The sequence below is a fragment of the Stegastes partitus genome, unplaced genomic scaffold (assembly GCF_000690725.1).
Source record: "Stegastes partitus isolate 25-593 unplaced genomic scaffold, Stegastes_partitus-1.0.2 Scaffold462, whole genome shotgun sequence".
Lineage (NCBI taxonomy): Eukaryota > Metazoa > Chordata > Actinopteri > Pomacentridae > Stegastes > Stegastes partitus.
This window is the reverse complement of record NW_007578193.1, coordinates 19042-43208: the sequence shown is the minus strand read 5'-3', so window position 1 is coordinate 43208 and position 24167 is coordinate 19042. Positions and strand designations below refer to the sequence as shown.

General features: G+C 38.2%; 3 protein-coding genes across 3 annotated transcripts in view; 1 reads left to right on the top strand and 2 right to left on the bottom strand.

The window, feature by feature from the left end:
* Positions 1-1956, bottom strand: part of pde8a (phosphodiesterase 8A) — a 50147-nt gene extending 48191 nt beyond the window's left edge. Inside the window, exon 1 of the mRNA XM_008286638.1 lies at positions 560-1956. Coding sequence (XP_008284860.1) covers positions 560-712 — 153 coding nt within the window. The 5' untranslated portion in view covers positions 713-1956. The remainder of the gene's footprint in view (positions 1-559) is intronic.
* Positions 1957-13732: 11776 nt separating this feature from the next.
* gatm (glycine amidinotransferase (L-arginine:glycine amidinotransferase)) lies at positions 13733-17939 on the bottom strand. Its single transcript, XM_008286637.1, has 9 exons — positions 17799-17939; positions 16706-16924; positions 16425-16620; positions 16146-16336; positions 15772-15909; positions 15473-15637; positions 15278-15341; positions 15082-15198; positions 13733-14904 (listed from the first exon to the last, which is right to left on the bottom strand). The coding sequence occupies exons 1-9, from the start codon at positions 17865-17867 to the stop codon at positions 14792-14794; spliced, it is 1272 nt and encodes a 423-aa protein (XP_008284859.1). The 5' UTR covers positions 17868-17939; the 3' UTR covers positions 13733-14791.
* Positions 17940-21723: 3784 nt separating this feature from the next.
* LOC103360766 (very long-chain acyl-CoA synthetase) overlaps positions 21724-24167 on the top strand; it is a 10178-nt gene continuing 7734 nt past the window's right edge. The window contains exons 1-3 of the mRNA XM_008286664.1: positions 21724-22318; positions 23265-23474; positions 23574-23732. Of these exons, the coding sequence (XP_008284886.1) occupies positions 21835-22318; positions 23265-23474; positions 23574-23732 (853 nt within the window). The 5' untranslated portion in view covers positions 21724-21834. The remainder of the gene's footprint in view (positions 22319-23264; positions 23475-23573; positions 23733-24167) is intronic.

Below are 24167 nucleotides of genomic sequence, written 5' to 3'. Positions count from 1 at the left end.
TGTCTGGTTTTTACACATGCCAGACAAAGTTTAGGCCTCGATAAGATCCGAGAACGTCCTACTCAAAACTGGAAGCAGGTAAAGCAGAGGTCAAAGCATCAGCGTTTTATGCTCAGATTTTGGTTCTACAAAGTCTGTTGCTCATACAGTGAGCTTTTATGTCCCTGCTTCATCCTGAAACTACAAAGAGAACAATACCTCAGGTTAGTGTGAAGGGCCCGTGACCCCGCGACCTTCCACTGAGTGTGGTCTGTTTCCTCCGAATGAAAAAATGTCAAGTCAAGCATTAAAATTTAGGGAGTTTAAATTAAAGCAATGCAACATATTGTTTAAAAAAAAAAAGCCATAAAGTGACTGCATGTTGTATCAAACAGTCAGATTTTTGACACTTTTCCATTTTTCGGGGCCACTGCATACATTTCTGTCTACGTTTTTGGATTTTTGCTTGAACAACGTGAAACTCCTTGTAAAAGACAACAACAACAACACTTTTCACTCTCTCACACACACATTAGGCTTCAGTGTCACAGTAAAATGAAATGAATGCAGATTCCCTCACCTTGCAGCTAGGGGGTTTTAGGGGTAGTCCAGAGGCAGGATTTCCTTGATGCTGAGTGGTATTAGTCTGCTGGGGTGAGTGGGAATCCTCGGACTCTTTTCCACTGTGGTAGACCACCCTATCAGAGATATGAATACTTGAAGCACAGCCCATGCTTCAACCCACTTCAGCCTCTCTTCTTTTTTTTCTTTTTTTGTCGTTTTGCGCAAGTGCTTTACTTTGAGGCTACAAGAGTGTCATTCGCCCTCTCTCTTTTTTTGTGTGTCTTTAAGGTCCACCTCCTCTTAAGGGTTCATTTTGATGTGAAAAATATACATATATATAAATATATATATATGTATGTATCATCTAGGCCACAGCAAAGCCGGTTCTCCAATTTCTCTAACACAAGGCATGAATAATATATCTTTCTAACCCCCACCCCCCCACCCCCCAGACCAGGAAGCTGATTTCCTCCCTGTGTTTTTCACATGAAGTTAATTGGATATCTTTTAATCAAAGCAGTTGTCTTGTCCACGAGAGAGAGAAAAAAAACTTGGATTCCGTTATTCTTCAGCTGCTCAGATCCCCATAGAATTTTTTTGTAAATTGTTTTGTTGTTGTTGTTTTTATTCCTCACTCCGGCTCCTCTTCTCGCCTTCTTCGTACCACATCACCATTTTCTCATTTTTTTTTTTTTTCACTTCAACTTCACTGTTATCAAGTAGGCCCTAAAACACACCATGCAGTTCCCCCTCTCCGCCTGCTTTCATGCAATAGTTTTATCCATTTTTTAGTGTCCAGGGTTGTTTCATGTGTAGTCGTCCTCCCTCCACTTCGGAGCCATCAACAACAACAACAACAAAAAAAAAATAGGATTCCTTGTTTTGTTTTGTTTTTGTCCTCCTCACTCTCTTGCCCACTTCTTCAGCTCAAGACACGGGCCATAAACCGGTTCTCACGACACTTTGCTCCAGTCCTGAGCGGTTCATCATCAACAGGCTGAAATATTCACACTGCAGAGTGTTATTCTGGCCAGTCGCTCCGATGTCAAACACCCTTGGTGAAGCGTAACGCCATGTAGCCCGACGGAAAGCTCCATTTATCAGCCCAAATTCGCCAATTTAGGACGCGGAGAAATCTTGTGTGGATGGCTCGCAATCTCCATTCAGGCATCCGCTGCCCGGTTGAGGATGATCCGCCTGATATAAGAGCTCCAAACCCGGGCGCAATTGGCTACAGTGTTACCAGGCTCCGCGATTTTCTGTCATTCTGGAGGAAAAATAATACTAGTAATAATAAAAAATAATAATAATAATATGGATGTAGAGGCTGTCAGATTGTTGGAGGTACCACCTCTGGAGAATGCAATCGCTTGAGAGAGACACACAGAGGAGAAAAAAAAAAAAACAAAAAAAAAAAAAAAAAAAAGAAAAAGAAAGAGGAAAAAAAAAAGACCGCTCCGTTGTCCACAAGTTTCGGATCTGGAATCGGGGACGGCAGGATTATTTCACGTTGACGAGAGCGGAGCTAAGGCAGGATCGAGCTACATAATGCTGATTTAATGTTTGTCTTTTCTCTGCCTTTTCTGGCGTTTGCCCTTCCAATTCTTCAGCACTGCTTGACAGCGGCACATCCAATAAAAGCACCCGCAAGGATTGACCTACAGCCTTTACTGACGTTAATGCAAATGAGCTGCGAACAGCTAATCGGAGCCGAGCTCGACGCCGCTGGGTGGTCCTCCGCTTTCCGTGGGAACTTTGAAACCAGGAAAAGAGCCTCCGCGGTCGGACACGGAGCTGGATGCAGGTACGCTGGGCTCGACTTTGCTCGCGCAGATAGCACAGAAACACCGCATGAAATGCCGTTTTCGGGGAGGTTTTTGCGCTTCTGTCTACTGCAAAAGAAGTATGGTGAACCGAGGAAAGACGCCCCCTTACGAACAGTGTCTGTTTTCTTTTAGAGCATTTATTTTGAATGTCTGTGTAACGTGAACACCGGGAGTATGCAAACCTGTCAAACTTCTGGTGTTGCTCTCACTTTAACTGCAACAAGAACATTTCATAGCACATATAGAAATCATTTTAGATTTGTTTGTTGTTGTTTTTTTACATGATTGAACACAAATTATAACTGTACTATATTATAATTCAGATTTAAATTCATGCCAAAAAATAATATCAAGTCAACAAGGATGTTTAGCCAATAGGAGCACTTAATTTAAGCTAGCTAGATAGTGCTACAGCAAGCTAACGCAGCATAGCATTATTAGCTTAACCTAAAGTCAGCTAGTTAGCTAGTGCTACATCAAGCTAATATAGCACAACAGTAATAGCTTAACCTAAAGTCAGCTAGTTAGCTAGTGCTAAAGCAAGCTAATATAGCATGACATTATATATATATGTTAGCAAATATATATACACAAAAAGGCTAAAAATATAGTTATAGTATAAACTATGTACACCTTTTTTTTTTTTTTTAAATGTCATTGTACTTTGTGTATAATGACATTAAAAGCATTCTGTTCTATTCTTTCACACATACAGGTGTGGCATGATGAATGAATATATATATGGATATGATGAGCTCATGAGTTTAACATACAGTCAGATAGTTACCTAGTGCTGCAGCAAGCTCATGTAGCATTGCATTATTAGCATAACCTAAAGTCAACTAGTTAGTTAGTGCTACTGTGAACTGATGTAGCATTACATTTTTAAGCTTAACCTTCAGTCAGTCAGTTAGTTAGTGCTACAGCCAACTAATATAACATAATATTATTAGCTCAACCTTAGATCAGCTACTGCTACAGCAAGCTAATATAGCACAACAGTAATAGCTTTAGGCTAAAGTCCGCAAGCTGACAAGTGCTAGAGCAAGCTAATGTAGCCTTACAATATTATTTTAACCTAAAGTCAGCTCGTGCTACAGCAAATATTATCACACTACATTTTTAGCTCAACCTAAAGTCAGCCAGTCTTAGCTAGTCTTACCTCAAGGGGGCGTCTTACCCCTGTTTACACTTTAATTTACAGTAGCAACTAAAACTATCTGAATACATGGTAGAATATTTAATAAGACTCTTAATTGCACATTATAATGAAAAAAGGTTCTAAATAAAATGCTTACAAAAGCATAAAATGTCTGTAAAACTGACTGAAAAAATGTATAGATGAACAAACCATTTTATGAACCCAGATGGGAATCTTGACTTAGAGACAGCAGCACAACATAAAAGCCATCACAAGCACTAAAATGAACACACAAAAACCTGAAAATACAAACTGTCTCCTGTACATACATTAATCAGAAATGCAATAATACCATGAAAGAGGCTCTAAAATGCTGAAATTGCATGTGTAAACTATGCAATGGAAGTTTTACTAGTGAGTTCTCCACATCTCCGGGTTGTGATGCCTTTAAGGATCGTGTTTTATACAACCAACTGTTCAGTGACTTCACATTTTACAATCGAAAACATGCACCTTCTCTTGATGTCTGCTTATTTTTCCTTGTGAGATTTTTTTAAAATCTAGTGTCAGATTTTCTGTTTCCCAGCAGCCTCCAGGCCAAACAATATAAGTAAATTAATACAATTGTGTGAGCAAAAATATTGCGAAGAAAAGGTTTTTATTTTATTTATGTGGACTGCAGTAAGCTTTACTATCAATTAAAAAGCAAGTTTGACTGATATTCCCTTTCTGTAGTCCCTTTTTTTTTTTTAAACCCAAGCACACATTTAAACATTTTTCAAGTATTTCTTCCCTCTTCATAAGCACTGTGTTTTCCTGTGTTTCTTATCAGTTTTGTTTGAACAGTCTTGAGCCTATCAGGGACACTTGTCGCTTGTTTATGTTCACAATGAGCCTGCCAGGTGATGCGATTTCCTGTCATCACAGAAACTGTGGACCTAAATGACTACAACCCCAACACGTGAAGGGTCTTTATGCATGATGTTTTGTTTAATCTACTTTTTTAAAATTAGACTGCTATCGAACAAAGAGTTTGACATTGATAGTAGGTGGTTTAAAAACAATATTAAAGCCTCTTATTGCAGACTCTTCGAATTTGAGACAGCTGAGCTCAAAAAGTGAATCTCCAAGAGTAATTTACAGCAGCATACCCAATAAAGAGATTTGCAGCATTAGGATTTACTTGTATAAGTGCGTACGAGTTTGTGATCAGACAAACATGACTTCAGCAGCATCAGAGAAGTTGACTGAGTTGTTGTTGCTCCTGCAGTAAATGTCACTCCTGTACGTATGCATTTCATTTGATGCAGTTGTCGCCATGCAGTAAGGGACTGTTCAATACAATTGTCAGGCTACTATAAATGTGATGTACCAACCCAAGTACGGAATGTTTTTATGATGCTTTGCCACGTGTCAAGTCTAACAAGTCGGACAGTCGTGTATTGCAATGCACTGACATGCATCAACTGCAGATGATACATATCAGGATGTTGATGATGTGTGGAACTTGGCAGAAAATAAAAGGCACTGGTGTGTTAAAGGGATACTAAAGCTAGTGAACTTTCAATACACAGATAAAGAAAGAAATGGTCAAAATCCAACACAGAGGCTGAAGCATCCTACATTTCCTGGAGTGCAACCACCTTTAATTGTACACTTCCTCATCTGTGATGAACACCCGTCTCTCAAACTTGATGCCTTTAGTTTGTATAAAACCAACTTTCTGTTTTGTAGCTGTAGTCTTCAAGGCCAAACTAAGATAAACTTGATAAACAATCACGGATGTTTTGTCAGACCAAGCATGCAGAGCAGTCCTTCCACATGACAAGTAAACTTGCCTTTAGAATCAGTAGAGTTCTCCTTTAATATGTTTTAAATGACAGAAGTGTGTTTAGTCTTTTAGCTTCAGCCGGCTAACAGCTGCACAGAGCTGCTGAAGTGACCATAAAATTCCCAATCCGATGTGTAACGCCAGCAAGCTTTCACATTCCAGACCAGTATAGATTCAGTGTTGGCATCATTGCTTTTTGAAACGTTAAGCAACATATCTATAGCAGACATATATGAGGACTGAAAACAAAACCCAGCTTTAAAATCACTGTAAATCACAGCCTCAAATGGTTTATTGCTTCTATAAAATGACCAAAAAAAAAACAACACCCACCAATTTAAACAAACATTGTACCAGTTAAATAAATCCACGTTAGAGATTTGACAGATGACAGCACATAAAAGACTCCACTGAGAGATAATGCTTCGCTTTTTTTGTCCGCCGTCACTAACACCGGCTGAATTATTCATGAGGGGATGACATGTTTACTGTTATTTGCACTTCTGTCATTTATGTGTGTTTGCCTATCAGTTATTATCACTGTACTTTGCGCAGCCACATTCTTTAGCACCAGCACTGCAGGAAAATAAAGCAGTAATTTATTCATATGACATGCTGTCAAATAGCATGTTTTATCTACATGACACATGATGTTTTTCAATTTTCTTAACTAACATAATTCCTCTTGCACTAAAAAAAAAAAGTTCACTTTAGAGTTAATATGTGAATTTGTTTCCAGTCCACAAAATTGCATACTTAAAGATTTAAATTTAAATATCAGTAGTAATATATCAGCCTCTGATATCACAAAAAAATTTGTCTTTTTTTATTTCCCCCTAGCTACTAAATATTTAAAGTATTCTATAAACTGGGACTTTAATCAGAATTAGCTTCATCAGCACTTTGGCAGACACTATAGGAACAGATGGGGTGTACAGATGTGTACATCAGCATTTCCTTGCAACATTTGCACATAAACAAAAGTTAAGAACACACCAAATCAAATATTCAATCATCCTCACCCTGTTTGTGTTTTAAAGTGCAAATGGTGTCTGTTATTTTCAAGCATTTTTAGATTTCCCTCCAAGGTATTAAAGATGAAATAAATTAAACCGACAACATGGAATAAATAATCATACATGAAGTATTGTTTCATTTATATTTCATGATTGTTTTTTTTTCTCCACACAGTCAGATTTATTTCATAGTGCCACTTTTTAAGATGACACCATGCCATAACACTCAAAGCTTCTACTGTAACACTAACAAACCAACATAATACACAGTTTCAGTTTTTAAAGTTCTTTAGCTGTGTTAAGCTACAGGTGAAAGACCTTTAGCTGAACAACGCTGCTCATATCAGCTAGACTTACAGTAGATATTGATAAATACAAAGAAAACTAATGTACAGTGATTCCTGAAGGAATTAGGTTATTATACCATAATGTTCATCAGTGTTCAGGCGAAATGTGGCCTCGCAGGAGGTCATGGATGAAGTCAGTGGTTTTACATGTAAATAAGCAGATAAAACATTAAATCAAAGAATCTACAACAGTGACAACTGTTCCACTTTTGTCATATTGGTTGATAGCAACTCATTAGAGTTTTCTTTATAACTTCTTGTGAGTGACAGAAAACTATAAAAGCAGTGAGTGTTGAAGTGTGCCAGTGTTTTATCTGGTATTTTCACTAGAAGGCGCCAAACGCATGAATTTTCTAATGATAGTGTTTTCTTTACAAAATATTTGAATTTTTAGAACCTGAATTCAGATGAATAAATCTGAATCTTTCCTCCCCAGTTGTTATGTAGCTTTGGGGGTTTAGCAGAGATATTTAAATATGATTTTACTCTTGGCCCACCACTTATCAAAACCTAAAAGGATATAAATTAAGGATGTTCTTGTTGTCTAGGGATTTATGATATGTGTTCTGTTGCTCTCTGCTGTCAACTACTGCAAGTATTACAAAATCAAGTAAAAGATATATTTTCCTGAAGTCAGTACATTTTTAAATTTGATAATTTTTTATGCAAATATTATGCATCAAAAATAGTTATTGGTACTCGGTCCACTTTTATCAGAATCAGAATCAGCTTTAATGGCCAAATACGTACACAACATACAAGGAATTTGGTTTGGGCCGTTGGTGTCGCCCTAGGAATTTACAGGAATAATAGAAATAGGAAAAGAAAAGAATAAAATAAAAATGAAGTAAAATAACAACAGAAAGAAAGGAATAAAATAAAATACAATAAATATTAATAAAAAATAAAACAAGATAATAAGACAAATATATACAAGAATTTACATATCCGAGCAGAGAAGGTAAATGTACATTAGTGCAAAATAGAAGAGCAAATAACAATTGTGGTTTGGAATGGCTCAGCTGTTCAGTGGAGTTATGGCAGTGGGGTAAAAACTGTTTTTATATCTGCCGGAGGGGAGGTAAAAAAGTATATATTGATACACCGTTTGTCTGTGAAGATTCTCAGTCATCCAGGTCATGGTTGTTCTCGTAGAGTAATCGTAGCAACTGGACTTGCTTGAGTTCCTTGAAGACGTTTCACCAGTTCTCCAGAACTGATGAGGCCTCTTGGATGAGAGGTGAAACGATTCATCTACGTGAATTATACACCGTTTGCAAAGGTAGTTCTGTTTTCATCACATTTAAGTTTGTACACAACAATCTGAATATTACATCAGATAAAAGTACAAAAATGTCTGTGTAGCAGCCCTCAGCTACTGCAGCTCACGTCACCAGTGAACAGCGAGGTTTTAGTGGCTGAGTCTGAGTCTCACACACTGTTCAGACACAACACAGAAACCCTCAGCTGCTTTTTTTACTTTACTGTGACCATGCTGCTGTATCAAGTATTGTCTGCACATGATGTACGTGCAGTATCTCTGTTAAATACGCGTTTCCTGGCCGCGGTGCAGGTTACAGTAGACGAGTTAAAGGACACTTCATTCAAAGCAGTAAATTAAAGCCTGTGCACGATTCCTTTCTGACATGGTTGGCCTTCTTCTGCAATGAATCCTGCTAAATGAATCCTGTGTTTTATAGTCCTGAATAATAAATAGTTAAATGAACTCCGGTATATCAGATATTATTCCAATACAAACAGAGGCATTTTTACCCAAACCTTAAACCGAATCTTCCCCTTAATGTTGTTGGGGCTAAGTTTCTATCCCTTTAAGGCAGTGGAGGCCCCACAATCTGACTTTGTAAACGAGTACATGTCCCCCAATACAGAAAATGAACTTTGACCACAAAAATATAATCACATGCATTTATAATATACAGTTAATTAGCTTCTGCATGCTGGTGCTAGTACTTTAAGACTTTGTTTTGACTCCATTTATAAGTCACCTTGAGCCTATATTTAGACTGGGTAAACCAAGGACTGTTACTGAACAGGGAATGTATTTTTTTTCTTCTTTTTTTTTGCGTATCATTTGAATGTATAATCACATTATATTTGCCGTCACACTGTTTTAAAGCAGCAACATTTCTTTACATTGTGGCTTCGAGTGATGCTGAAAAAGTAAATACAGCAGTTAGGGTGAGAAGGTGAAACAGCAGAGTATCCAGGTTTCTTCTTGGCTTATTATGCTGACATTTTTCAAAAGTTTACCCAGCTAGGAAGACCTTGCAGAGCTCAACACTCATTAAAAGACAGCTGTGCTTGCCGCCATAGGACAAATTTACTGATTGCTTTAGCAGATTTGTATGTGCTGTTTTTTCGTTTTCCTTCTTTTATGTGTTCAATGATGACTGGATGAAATACTTATGTTGAAAATTAAAATGGTTCTGTATATTACCCTGGAGTTTTGCCTTGGAAGTAGGTGAAGTTATCCCCTAAAATGTCAGTCACTTAGACCAACTGTCCCTCTGTTTGTGAAGTTTATTGTTGTTAGACCATCCTCAAGAGACCAGAAAACTTTACTGTAAGTGAAATCCATGATTCAACATGACATCTTGCATTAATCCGCAAACAAACATCTCACACATGTTAGAAGGCAACGCTTTACCTAGCACTCCTGTGCGATTTTATGTTTATTTGTGAATATTTTTGTCATTTTTTTTGTCTCTACTTCATTTATACTTTATTTAGTGGATGTTTAGAAGGAAATTTATATTTTTAAAGTCTTCCTGTTTTAGTCAAGGTACTTTTTTTTTAAGCAATTTCTTTGTATACTTTTGATAACACCTGATTTTTTTTTCTAAATTCATCATACACGTCTTTATTTGCTCCAATATGCAATAAAAATGATACATGTCTGCATGTGTACTCTTTGAATATAGTGGATCTGCTCTGGCTGACTGTTCTGGACATAATTCAGACTACAAAGTTACCCAGGTTCCTGTGTTCCCGCAGACACTGAGGCCTGATCATTACCAGATCCCAATCAATTCCCCTGTTTGAAGACAGTTGTTAAGGCAGCTGCACTGTTGCACAATTAGGCAGCTGTACAAACAAGCAATCCATCTGCACAAGACTAAAGAGACAGGCAGGAAAAAAAAAAAGTAGTGAGAATGGATATAAAGAGAAGCAACACGACTTAAGGCAATCCTATCCTGATACACAACCACCTTAAGTCCAGAGTGTGTTCCTGAGTGTGGTTTAGCAGCGCAGCAGGCCTCGTCACAGCCACAGTAAGCTGTAGCCTTACAGCAGTCACCCTGTAGTGCTTGATCCGATCCACAGTGTGACAAAGGTGAAGCAGTTAAGTGGGCAGCATGCTTGTCAAATGACAAATGTCAAAGAGCCGCCGCACATAGTCGGGATGTGTCTGCTGTTTTGGTCCCAGTCATATGGTGTCACGGTGGTTTCTGGAAAAAAAAAAAAAGGTAATTAGATTTAGGAATTCCGACTCTGCTGCTTAAAATGTACTAACAGCACAATTAGATCAACCATCAAACAGTTTGTCACAAATGAAAGCTGCTCACTTGGAGGCCTCTGAAGGTCTTCGGTGTCCGTCTCTGGTCATACTTCATATGACGCCGTGTGGCTTTAGTTTAAGCTGGCGCTGTCATCAAGCATTAGAAAATCAAATAACAACTAACCATGAAGAAGAAAAACATATTTGAACTCAAGCATGTCCACGAGGAGCTAATTTGGCCTTCTCAACAGAGCCAAGATAAAGTTTCATTTATAGATCACTCTTTTGAGCATTTGTGCCTTTATTAGATAGACAGTGGAGACAGATAGGAGACACGGGGAAAGAAAGCAGGGGGATTGACATGCAGCAAATGGTCCAGTCAGCAGGGAATCAATCTGGGCCACCACTTGGCTATCAGGGTCCTTCGCACCACGGTAACTTTTAGAGCCAGCAGTGGAAGGATGTCAGCATGTTGTAGGTTAGTAGTGACAAGGTGAGCAGAAGCAAGCGAAGACGTTTCTTTATATAGCACCTCATCATGCACACAGGTTATTTAAAGTTCTTTACAGGCAAATGTATAAATCAAAGACTGATCCGAAACAGTACAGACAAGTTGAATAACGAGAACACAGATTTATAGAATATACACTGAAACTGATGGAATAAAAAGGTTACAAAAGAGCTAAAAATAAAAGCATGTAAGAATGAAAGTACAGTCAGTTTTGACCAAACTCTAGAAAAATGCTGATTAAAGTAGTGGAAAGAAAATGAAAGACTCATTTTGAAACTGAAGGAATTTAATGAGAATCTACCTTTCTGTCAGATTCAGTCAGTACATTGTCTTCTCATTTAAAATGTCATTAAATGATCTACATGCTGAATAAAACAATTTAAAACAATACATTTTGAATCCACTGATATGACTGAACTCACACACACAGTGACTTCAGCAACTTTATTTCTAGTTGTTCAATAATCTACTGGGTGTTGTGTGTACTTCTGACCACTAGATGGCAGCAGATTGTCATTAGATTGTTGCACTGACACAATTTTCACATTTTGTTTCAAAACCATTTTTTTCTGTTACTACATAATCTTTTTTAATGTGTTGTAATTCAGCTTATATCAGAAAACACATCACTATGTTGAGCATGCATCTTTGTCTCTTATTGTTTATATTTTTAAAAAATCTGAATTAAATTTTGTTTAACATCCAAAAGAGAAAATATATTTGGTCAAAGGAGCGAAGGTCAAGACTGACGAAAGAGTAACAGAGGAGGGATATGATATACTCTCAATGACTTAACAGCACCTCTGGCATGAAAATATTTTGATATCCTAAATTTTAAGGTTGTTAATTAACTGCCAAGGGTTATAATCGAAACTGAAAAATTACGTTTGAGCACTATACACTTGTATATTATGTTATTAATCACATGTTTCCCAACATTCACCTTTCACACATATTCTTTTTTTTTTTTTTTTTTCACTTATCTAAAACAAAAGTAACACATAAATAAAGCAGTCCTCATTACTAATAGGTTTTATCTTTATGGTAACGTCACCTTTTTTATTTGCAGTAGTCCAGTTTACATAATGTTATTGTATATGATGCAACCTTCCTCCCTCTTACACATCCGCCTGGTTAATGTTTAAAGGCATAAACGTGTTACAGTAGATGAGGTGCCACACTTACACCATGGTGCCATTTATGAAACATGTGAAGAGATACCAGGTTTACTGCGTCTAATGACCCACAATTGTTCAACTGTGTGTCGTGTCAGCGATGGTGCTGTTAAGCTGTTCAGGTTTTTACACTTTTTTTGTTTGCTACTTTATAATTTACTCTTTTGTTTGGATCTGAATTAGCTGCCACTAAGATAGCGGTGACTCTTCTTTAGGGTCCATAAAGAAAATACAAGCTATAAAACAAGACGTGTGACAAAACAAAACAAAACAAAAGAAGAAGAAAAAAGGTCAAGTGAACAACACAAACTGCATCCTGAGATAGTTGTTCAGGTTGGCTGTGCAACACTGGGGTTTACATTTTCCTGTAAAACTACAGTGAAATACTGGCAGCTGTTGTTGTTTCACTGTGTTTTTACAGTATTATATTTTACTTTACAGGACTGTACAGTAGAATAGGAGGTTTACTGTTTCCAATAAACTGTTTTTATCCACACATTGTTCATAGTATTCATTGTGCTTATACTGTACTATACTGTATATACCAATACTGCACATAATGAGCTTTTACTGCTTCTTTTGCTCTTCTGGTTACGTGCTGCTCTGCACTTAGTTGTCTACGTACTCTGTGTAATGGCAATAAAGTTCAATCTTATCATGTAATCTAAGTTAATCAACATTAACTGTAACAGTAGCTGCCTGTAAATTTCAACATTTTCTCTTTTTTTGTGTGTAAACGTTCAACTGCAAACATATGCCACAAATAACAATGTGTCTTTAATATATATTATTCAAAATTAAGCTCTACCAACTGTGTTTAACATTTAGGAATGCATATGGCACCAGAACAACAAAAACAATCAAATTGTTTTTATTGACTGTTAACATTTATTCAAAGGCAGCGGTGTATGATGAACTGTAGTATTGTAAATTTGTTTACAAATACAGGAAAAATTCTTACATTTTTTGAAAAAGGAGGGAAAAAATGGAAAAATGCCCCATCTCAGGGCATCAGTGTCAAATTATTATAATAATATTCTTATCTGTCTGAATGAAGTCTCTTCTCTAAACGGTGTTTTGTAGTGTGGAACCTTTTTTTGGTCAGTTCAGCAGCCTGCTGTTGATGGTTATTCTTGTTTTTGGATCCACACATTTTACAGTTTTTAATCATATTTGGAAAACACTATTGAATTTGGTTGTTTGTTTGTTTTTTTAAACAGTAATTTATCACAGTGAACTATAAGATGTTCCCAAAGAAACTCAGACTGCATACCAATCCATCCTCGACTGTGAGCCATTAGTTTAGAATACTTTCATATGTTTGAGAAGAAGTCTTTTTAACTCCATTACATCTATTGTACAACTAAAGCTACAGGTTTTGACAGGTATTGACAACACTACTTTTCACTATGTGAGATAGCTTTGAAAAACTCATCTTAAGGATATAAAGTGCTGTTGACCCACTAATGCTTCAGTAATAATATTTTAATTAAATATATGATGAATATAACACTTTGAAAGGGTCAGCTTAAGCTGTATTTGTATCTGTTTTGATATTTAAGTGCATTTTTCTGAGAATATTGTCATCAGTTCACTACAGTGAAACATTTGATTGCAGAACTTTTACTTGTAATGAAGTATTTGTCACTTATGTTAATAGTGTTAATGCTTTCACTTTAGTAAAATCAAAGATTTTCTCATCACTGGTTACATGGATTAAGCTTGAAGATATGCAATTTTTTCCCACCAATAATGACCAAATAACAATCAGAAATATGGCAAATCTATAATATAATTTTTAAAAAGTTGAGAATCACAACAATGACACACAACCATTTTTAATTACATTTAATAACATTGCATAATACAAAACATCACTTGCATTCCTCTGTTGAGCCACTCAAGACATTTTTGCTTTGCACACAAAAGCAGCCAAGCAGTTCAGTGAGAATGACTAGTAGCATATAACTGGCCCAGATTTGCAATAGGAGAAAACAGCAGAGGCAAAAGGTATACAATATCTGATATGGACCGCATACTTTTTTAAGTAAATACATAACAACACTAATTGTTGGGAAATCCAATAAACGAGTATGAAAATATAAACAGAACTTTTTATGTTTTTGTTCAATCAATTGAAATCTTTACAAAAAAAAATTAAACTACTGATAAGAAGTTAAAATTGTTTAATGACCTACATATACGTTTTAAACATTTCTTTAAATAATAATAAAAAAGAATATTTCGGAAAATGATGTCTGAGTTTTGGTGACGAGGGACTTTGTCTCCTCCTGTGCCCTAGTTCGGTGACATTCACATACCAAATTGTACCTTGTCCTCTAAGCTATGGCTTTCAGATGTTCGAGCCATAAACGCTTCACAATAGCCAGGCCAGAAATGCAGTTAATATTGAGATTAGTGATTGAAATAAAGTGATATTCATTTGTTGCTTTTGAGCATATACTGTATATACTATTTATCTCTGAACAAAGCTGTTTGCAAAGGCACTGTGATGTACAGCAATGTCAAATCAAAACAATCCACAAATGTTCATTTAGGACATAAAGACACAATCCGGAAAAGAACTTTGGCGCCACCTGTCACGATAAGACTTTATAGTTGCTTCACACAAGTTTTAAGAACAATCTGTTGGTTTGACTTTGAGCTGCTGCAGGTGGCATCCAAATACACATTTTTAAAATGTACATGCTTGTTTTCTGACAGGGTTTAAAAATTGCAAACAGTAGCTCGCCACCCTTCATTATCTGTTAATAAGACCAACTGATGATAAGAATAAAACGGATCATAATAGGTGTATTAAGATTCCGGATTGAGACTTTAATTTTTAAAGCTCAATAAAAACTGCCTATTTCTGGCAAAGCTAGTGGAAGTAGGACTGCAGGGTACCACGGCGGCGGACATCGGTTGTCCAGCAGTGGAAGCCACCACCCAGGGAGTTGGCATGGCGAATGTTCACCTTTATGGTCTTGATACCTGAATAAAAAAAAAGCACATTTACGCATCATGAAACAGCACAAGGGTATAAAATGTGATTGAAATACAAGGTATTTTTCTCATAGATTAATAGGACAATCCTTTACTGAAATAAGATATGCAGAAATTAATGAATTGGTGTAAAAATGTAGGAAAAAAGCTGAAAAAACTTCTCACCGAGGTTCTCAAACATTTTGTGAATGGTGGTTTCATTGGCGTCGACCATGACACGTTTCTCATCCAACATGAGGACGTTCATGGACAGCCATTTGGAGGACATCCACAGCGGGTGGTCTGCACAGAAAGATAGAGAGTAAAATATCTTGTTTTCTTTTTAATTTAAGAGAAGAACAGGATTGCATTAGGCACACACCATCAGGAATCAGAGGTGTAGGAGGTTTCACAATAGTCCAGCCAGCCTTCTTGAACATTTCAATCTAGAGCGAAGACAAAGAAAAGTAGTGAGCATGTTGGAGTTGGCGGTGTTTGTCATACCTAATTAAAATATGTACAAGAAGTTAAAAAAACAAAACAAAAAAAGAAATGTGTCTTTTTGATCTTATGGTACCTGGCGACATGGACGATCAGGGTTTGACAGCACCAGCCCCGGCCCGATGATGTTGAAAGTGGCATCAATGTGCATGGGGTTGGGGTCCTTGAATGAGATTATGTGGATCTTGTAGTCTGGGGCCAGATGGCGCCGCATCCACTCAATTCCCATGTAATTTGTAACCTGCAAACAAATGGGAAAAAAATATAAAATGCATTCAGATGCATTTTTTTTTGTCTATAGGTGTGTTGAACATCCAGTAAAGAGATGTCTTTCTGCAGTAGATCTCTATGTTGCATAGCTGACATGCTTCATACCTGACTCCTCTGGACAAACAGGTCCCTTCCAGCTCGGATAAAATCAGCAGCATCAAAGCAGGGCTCATGCTCTGTGGTCACAAACTTCCCCTGTGCAGCCAGCTTGTGTCTGTCCTCTACTGTGCGGATGGGGTAGTCCTGAAGGAAACAGCAAAGTATTGATTTACAGCCATTCAGCAGTGCAACAAACAACACAGAGCAAAGAGCTGAACGGTGCTATAAAGAACCTAAACAAGGTGTTTAAATGCAGGTGCTGTGTTAAACACTCTTCAGAAGACAGCCCACAGTGTAAATCTTCAACATGTGCTGCCTTGAGTGTTTTCCCAGCTGGCCGTGTGGTATCTACAGTTAATCTCACTTAGATAAGGCCTCACCTGATCGTACAGCTCATCTGCCATGGTGGGTTTAGGAGCAGTGGTCCATTTTGCACCTTTTCTGAAATACTCCTTGATCAAAGGCCTGTAGGCTCGGTACTCGAAGAAGCGAGCCCTCCAGGCCATAGGAGCCTCAATAATCTCATTTCCCACAACCATAAGGATGTCTCTGGGCATGGCCGCATACATTCCTGCATGAGATTCAGTGAAACCAGATTAGTTTGCAGTGTGAATGCGAAGACAACATCATTTCTGCACTGTTTGATTGCTTTTTTTTACCTGATGATGTGAAGTCTGGAGTTTTGTATTCCAGGGACCAGTTGATGGGCTCCGGCCTCCTCACAGTGACGCCCTCATGACTCAGAATATTGCACATTTCTTCAATCTCAGCAACAGCTTTTTTCAAGTGGTCCGCGGGAAAAGACTGGCCCCCATGCTTCTGGTAGAAGGACCAGTACTTCTCATATGTGTTAGCCTGTCGAGAGAGTTCACGTTGTCCCACGGTTACATTTTCCAAATCTGCATGTTTCACACAAATCATCCCGATGGGTTGAACTTACTTTCACTTCCACAGTGAAGGGAGGCACCTGGGCATTTTCGGCTCGACCCACGATCACCTCCTCCAGGAGGTCCCACTCATTGTAGCTGCAGACGGGGCATTCCTGGTGAACAGGTTCAGTAACGTGTTCGTCCTCAACTGCATGTTGTGGCTGTGCAGCTGCTGCACTCGAAGTGCTCTGGAAGGCCCTCTGCACCCACCCAGTGAGTGATCGGCCGAGCTGGGGAGGGAGAAAGCACAGCGTGACTCTTAAAGAAACATTCAGCGACAGAAAAAATGGCAAGAAAATTTCAGCTTTTGTGCAAAACCGACCAAATCTTCAGCTTTGATAGCATGTAAGGATCAAAAATGCACTGCATACATATTAATAGTGACCAAAAATAGCTGTATGTTAATTTTTTGTGTGAGTTTGCAAAAAAAATGAAGTGAAGAAGTGATACAGTCAAATAAATGAGTTGGCACAAGCGTTGTAAAGTGATAAGATTCCAGTGAGAAATGCCTTCAGTAGAGTTAGGTTGGTTTGGTGCCAAAGTACACGTGTTATTAAGAAGCCTTATCTGCACAGATAGGCTGCAGTGTGGCCCCTGCTGGCCCAGCACCAGCTTCAGTGTCACTGAGTTTGAGAGCGCATCTGTGCCAAACAGCTGTTCGCTGTCACTCAGCAACCAAAGGAGAAGAAGAAGACGACGACGAAGAAAAAAAAAGCTCTCTTTGCAGTTCAAAAAATCAAATCCATTCTTGGACCCAGTTTTCTTTGAGGTGATTACACCTTTTTTCTTTTTTCTTTTTCTTTTTTGCTTTTGTTTTGTTGTTGTTGTTGATTTTTGTATTTCCACAAACCAACATGCAAAATCAATTAAAACTGATCCCAAGCAAATAGAGGCAGCTCAGATGTAGCCTATAGTGAAGACACAGAATTTCTTTATTGACTGACATGTGTTGTTTTTTGTTGCTTTTTTTTTTTAAACACCAAAAAAAATCTCTGCAATTCTGAAAAGAAGAAGAAGAAAAGAAAAGAAGAAAGAAAGAAAGAAAGAAAGAAAGAAAGAAAGAAAGAAAGAAGCATAAGACATTAAAACCACCCAAATACCAACCATGGCTCCGATCAGATGGGCAGCCTCGGCCCCTCTGCTACCTCCTCTCAGACATCTGACTCGCAGCATTGTCCGCTGTAATAGTGAGTGTTTCAGTGAGAATCAAGCGGCGGCGCAGGATCCGCAGACTGTCAGTGTGCTCATGAATGAAGACGCCTCAACCCGGGGGCCAACTTTATAGCGGCGGGCCTACGTGCCTCCGAGATCATTGGTCGCCTTCATGTTGTGGGGCAACGTGACTTGAGGAAAAAGCATTTCTGAAACACAATCCCTTACGCCAGCAAATTCTTATCAACTGGGCTAGTAGCGTTACAAGTTTCCAAGGAGGAGAAGACCAGAAAATTCGTCAGGAATCCTCTGAACTGATGATTTGTCCCTCTTTTCAAAGCGGCGACTTTCACTTTTTGCGACAATTTATTGTTTTTTATAACTTTACGGCAGATATGTTGGCGTTGCAAAATCACTTCATTGAACCGAATTTGCTGGTGCACAAAACGGAAAACTGAGCTATTTAGTGATTACATGTTTTTAATCAGCTGTTTAGAATCAAGATTATGTAATAAAGACAATTTTTAAAGCTGTCTTATTAATATTTAATGTGCTGTTCACAAAAAACTGCTAGAAAATGCATTTATCAGAAGCTCAGTTTAGTGAATTTAACGGAATTTGCTTCTGCACAATAAGGAAAACTGAGCTATTTAGTGACTGCATGTATTTAATCAGCTATTTAGAATTAAGATTAAGTAAAAAGGGTAATTTTCAATGCTCTCATATTAGTATGTATTGTGCTGATCACAAAAAAAAACAGTAAAATGTATTTAAAATAAGTATTTTTTTTTAAATATGCTGCTATCTGTGATTAGGTTCTGAATCCACTGTAATAAAACATTACAGTAAGGCCTGTACAGTATCAGTGTGTTAATAATGATTTTGTAACACCACCAAACATTCACACAACCACAGGAATACATGAAAAAGCAGCCGCCTTGTGCAGGCTGTGACACCACATGCTTCTCTGAACTGTGCTCACAAGAGTTTCACAACCCGCAGACCTCAGTGACCCCTGGTATTACCTCGTCCTCAAAAAAAAAAGAGAGAGAGAGGGAGAGAGAGAAATAATCTCTGGCCGATGCCCAAGGTTCAAAGGACGACGCGCCGAGGATGCCTTCAGATCCCTGCAGCATCATCTCCGAGTCCAACAGTCACCAGGAGAATTTTTTTTTCTTTATGGAATCTAGGAGTATTTATTTTTATTTGGATTTCAAGCTGTATTTGTGAATTCTTGGGGCAGAAGAACATCTGATCAAACACAAACCTGAGGTTCACAGTGCAGAGGCTTCCTAGAGTCTCTGCTGGCTGCCTTTCAACAATGACAAGACTTGAAGGGAGAAATAGTTCAGCACAAAAACACTGATTCCTTTTTACGCTTTGCTTTTGATGCAAACTAAACCAACCAGACTGCATGTGTTTATAAGTTACTTAGCAGGTAGATTTCTCTGACTACCACTGGACTGAGCCAGGTTCGTTGGTTTGCCCATTTGTTTCCAATCTGCTACTCAACTAACCAGCTACTTGTTGAAGTTCTAGATTTACTGGACTGACATGCAACCGGTGGCCAATTTCTCATCAATGTTTAGACAAATAAGCATGTTGATGATTTTAATAGTGCATAAAAGCAAACATATTGTGCTAAAAAAGCTGCAGCAGTGTCAATTTCACACAATATAAATATGAAAATACTGATTTAACTCAATGCAAATGGGAAAGATGATCAGATTTCAAGTCATAAAAAGCAACTCCTTTGCCATTTTCAAATCTCTTTCACCGTGAATGCTTTTTAGTTGATCTGATTTGATGTTTTTTGGAATGCTATTTGTTTGGATGCATTTTAAATGGTTATAAAAAGGTCACAACTGAATATTAAGTACCTCAAAGTGACAAACAGGTGACCACTGCATGCGAATGAAGAGGTTATATTTCTTGTTTTACTGGTGTTGAAAGGTTGATTCCAGTCGCTCCATTGTTTTCTTGGACATCCGAGCCCTTATGTCAAACTGAACATACCCTGTCCTCGTTTTACCTTTTGACTACGTGTATAAATGTCAGTTTTCTGGGTCAGCTTTGTGAAGTAAAGATGCATCCTGGAGTCCTTTTGTGTGTCTTTTTTTTTTTTTTTTAAATAGCCGCTTTAAAAATCTTAGTCAGCATTAACCCTGCCACTCAAGTGGCGATAACAACAGTTTAGATATTGGAATTCAAGATTGTGCAGCAAATATAGGATCGATCCTTCAAAGTCCATCAAACTGAGAAAACAAAGTTTGTTGTCGACTGTGGTTGGACTAACTGAGCAGTGGCTGAATGTCTTCAACTTATAGCTAACACTGACACTTTGAACAAATCATTAAGCTATTTTTGTTAACTAAGACAGCAGAAAATCACAAGTTATGCCAAACTGTACTCATTTACGTGCTGTCAACAGGCATGTGTGGATACTGAACCTGATATGCTCACTGTCACGTGCAGAAAATACTCAAAAAATAACTATTTCCTTGCTTTAGCATGCAGAACATGTTTTTCCCTCCTTTCAGTATCTTCTGTGATACAAACAAAACAAAATTCCTTTCAGCTTTTAAACTTTACTCGTGTTCCCATGTTTATGAATCATCGCAATGCAGCTGAATAGGAAATTATTAGAAGTTTTAATTCAGATTTCCTGCTTTTTATTGCGAAAAAAAGGAACGGAATAGCCTCAAACCTGTTTTATTTTTACAACATTGAAAAGGATGTTGAAAATAGAAAGTCATTGGCTTCATCAGCAACAACTGTTTGCTGATGAAGACTAAAAGTGGAGTGCAAGCAAAAGAAAAGAGTGCCACCTGCAGGAATTTCAAAATGCTTGAAAAGAATGTTCAGAGAGCAGATCTTCTTGGCAATTTTACAGTTCTGGTACTACCAAGAAGTAAGTTTTATTTCTTTATTTTTTCTTTCACATTTGTGTGTCTCTGTTTGTGTTTGAGCTTGTGCATAGTCTGTATTTATGTCAGGATTTTCTAATCCATAATCCAAACATGCTGCTCACTTTAACACTGGCAGCAAGTAACTCAGAATATTTACACAAACCCATCCATCCATCCATTATCTATACACCGCTTAATCCTCACTAGGGTATTTACACAAACCTCCTGTACTTAAGTACAACTTTGAGGTGTATGTATGTTAATATGCCACTTTACGCTTTTACTCCACATCGCTTCGGAGTGAAATACTGTGTTTTTTGTAGTCTGTTGCATTCATTTGACGGTTAGTCATGAATCAGATTGAGAATTTACATTAAAAATCATGTGATAAACTCATAATGTGCAATGTTGTAGCTGAAACCAGGCGTTCTGTCACTTTTCAGATGTAACATACCTGAAAGGCTTCATTTAAATAGCTGTTGGAGGCCAAAAGAGGTAAGATCATCTATTAGATTAGACAAAACACTGATAAAAAATAAATAAAATAAAAATACAGGTTTGTGCAGCAGAACTCCACAGATTTGTCATGTGGAGTCTTTTAGAGGAGGCCTGAACTAAGCAGCCAAACTAAAGGAGACTTCTACTCCATGACTTATAGCGATCAGTCAGATTCCAGCCAGTATTTTTGCCAAGCGAAACTGTTGAACTTTGCTATTTGAATGACCGACCAGTTGGCCCCAGATGACCCCAGCAGAGGAGCTGCAGAGTTTTGTTTACAACTTAAAACCTCAAGTAGCAGAACCTCCTTCCATCTGAGCCTGACTGACCAAGTGTGACAGTTATGGCTGTCCTATTTTCTCTGCATGCTTTAACTTCTCCAAAAGCCTGGATTGGTTCAAGTTTGTCTCTCTTGCTTCCAATCATCAGCACCCCACATTGGTCAAATATTTTCCTCGAACTTCACATACTTAGAAGTAAATGCTCCGCCCCACTGAGCACAAAAAAAGAGAGAAAAAAACCTTATTTGCAACATTCCCCATTTTGCAGAAGGGGCTGCGCAGGCTTTTAAACGAGACATCATGATGGAGGTGTTTGTAATTTCTGTTATTTTTGCAAGTGTGCTCATAGTTCCATTTCTACTCAAAACTTTCTTCCCTTACGTCTGGATGGATGTTGTGTATTTCGGGGATTTAATGAGCATCGTGGTGAAGTTCGTTGCGAGGCGAAGGAGGAAACCTTTGTTTTCTGTTTTAGATCGTTTCTTGGAGCAAACAGCTGCGCATCCGGACAAACACTTCATTGTGTTTGAGAATGACAGACACTCGTTCTCTGACGCGGATAAGAGGAGCAACAAGATCGCCAACGCGCTCCAGAGTCACCCCGGCTATGAGGCTGGGGACACCGTGGCTCTCTTCACGGGCAATGAACCCGCCTTCATGTTCACCTGGCTGGCCCTGGCTAAACTGGGCTCTCCCGTGGCTCTGCTCAACCACAACATCCGCACCAAGTCTCTGCTGCACTGCTTCAACTGCTGCAAGGCCAAGGTGCTGGTAGCAGCCGCAGGTATGCAGCTGTGCGCTTCCTGGAAAGTCTGTTTTCAAGTTTAAGCAGGCAGCCAGACCTGCATGATGTTTCCTCCTCATTATACTGTGCAGATCCTAAAATTCAACTTCGACTTGAATCGAAACTGCATTTCCTACAACAACCTATAAATCTGAACAACATTATGATTATTTCAAGGCAATATATTACTTTTCTCAATAGTTTGTGTAATATCAATGTCAGTATTATGTGTAATGTCCATTTCAAGGGGCAAAACACCTATTTCTATGTGCAATGTTTCATTTTTCAGCTGCGATGTTTCAGTTTCAGATGTAATATACCAATTCCATGTGCGACACTTCATGTTTTGGGATGCAGTATTTCAATTTCGTGTGCAATAATTCATTGTTACATGCAATATTACTTTACTACCTCAGAATCTTTGCCACTTTACTTTTCTTCTTATTTTTGCTGCCTTTTTCAGTCATGTATTGTACTTCTATCTTATTGCTCAACAAACTAAGCACTGCATTTATTCTTGTGCAGTTTTGTTTTCTGAGCAATATCTAGGCTGCTTATTTTCTTTTGTTTTTACCCTTTTTCGGGCTTTTCTTTTTTTCTTTGTTGGAGGTTTTTTGGGGTTCCTTTGGCTCCCAGGAAGGGTTTTTTGCAAATTTTTTTTTGTTTTTCTTTTTGGCTTTTTTTCTTTTTTTAATTCATTTTTTTAATTTGCGTTTTTTTTGTTTCCAATTGCTTGCCAATTTTGCTTTTTTTTTTTTTTAAAAAAAATCTTAAAAAATAAAAAAACAATACCTGTCACCTAAACCAAATGGGCTGAGGTTCAAAAGACCCCAAAAGTCCTGAATAGGTTTAAGAAAGTTGTGTCTTATCTTGTCTTATCCTATCTTTATAATTAACCTAAAGCTTGCATCTAACAGTTCTGAATGTGCTCAATGTCCTTGTCCAGAGCTGAAGGAAGCGGTGGAGGATGTGCTGCCCTCGCTGATGGATCAAGGTGTCACCGTCCTTCTGATGACCAAACACTGCGACACGCCTGGAATCGAGGGATTCTCCGACAAAGTGGACGAGGCGTCTGACGCCCCGCTGCCTCGATCCCTCAGATCACACATGACATTCAAAAGTCCTGCGGTATATATCTACACTTCTGGAACTACAGGTATCGTGTGGTTGTGTTAATTTCTTCAATTGCAACAACAACAACAACAACAACAACATGTGGAAGGCCTCCCTCTGGACTGTGTGTTTTGTATTTCAGGTCTTCCTAAGGCAGCTGTGATCAACCAGAACCGCCTGCTAGCAGCTCTGGTCGTTCTGTCTTCAAACGGTGTCACTTCCAATGATGTCATCTACGTCAACCTGCCTCTGTACCACACAGCTGGATTTGTAATCGGCTTCATCGGCTCCATTGAGACAGGTGAGGCGACCGAGAGGCAGCTACAGCCGTCGTGTTTGTTTTACCTGAATAACTTTGTGAGGGCTGTGTGAAATTCCTCACTGGACGGATGAATCCTTTATTTACTGCGCTCACAAGGAGTTGTTATTTAGTTTTATACATTTCAGACTTTGTTAAAGTCAGGAAGTCCTTAAAGTTGTTGATTTAAACCCTAAAAAATCAGTTGTGTGTATCAAAAGTTGAATACTTAGAAGCTTTTTTTTCCAGGACTGTACACCCTTCCTGGCTTAAAAGGTCTTAGATGTGACTGTACATCGTTGCTTTTCTTAGAATGTGCAGATCTAAGTGCTTCTCTCTCCACTCCCTATTCACTGCAGCTCGAGCACACCAGCCAACATGCAACGCTGATCAAACACTATAAAACCACTCATGATAGTTTAGTAATTTAGCATGCAT

Excerpts from the sequence above, each read along its gene's own strand:
- gatm (XM_008286637.1), bottom strand. The coding sequence starts at position 17,867 with ATGCTGCGAGTCAGATGTCTGAGAGGAGGTAGCAGAGGGGCCGAGGCT. Across the intron at positions 16,925-17,798 it reads CCCATCTGATCGGAGCCATG|CTCGGCCGATCACTCACTGG; the intron begins GTTGGTATTTGG and ends CTCCCTCCCCAG. Across the intron at positions 16,621-16,705 it reads CCTTCACTGTGGAAGTGAAA|GCTAACACATATGAGAAGTA; the intron begins GTAAGTTCAACC and ends CTCTCTCGACAG.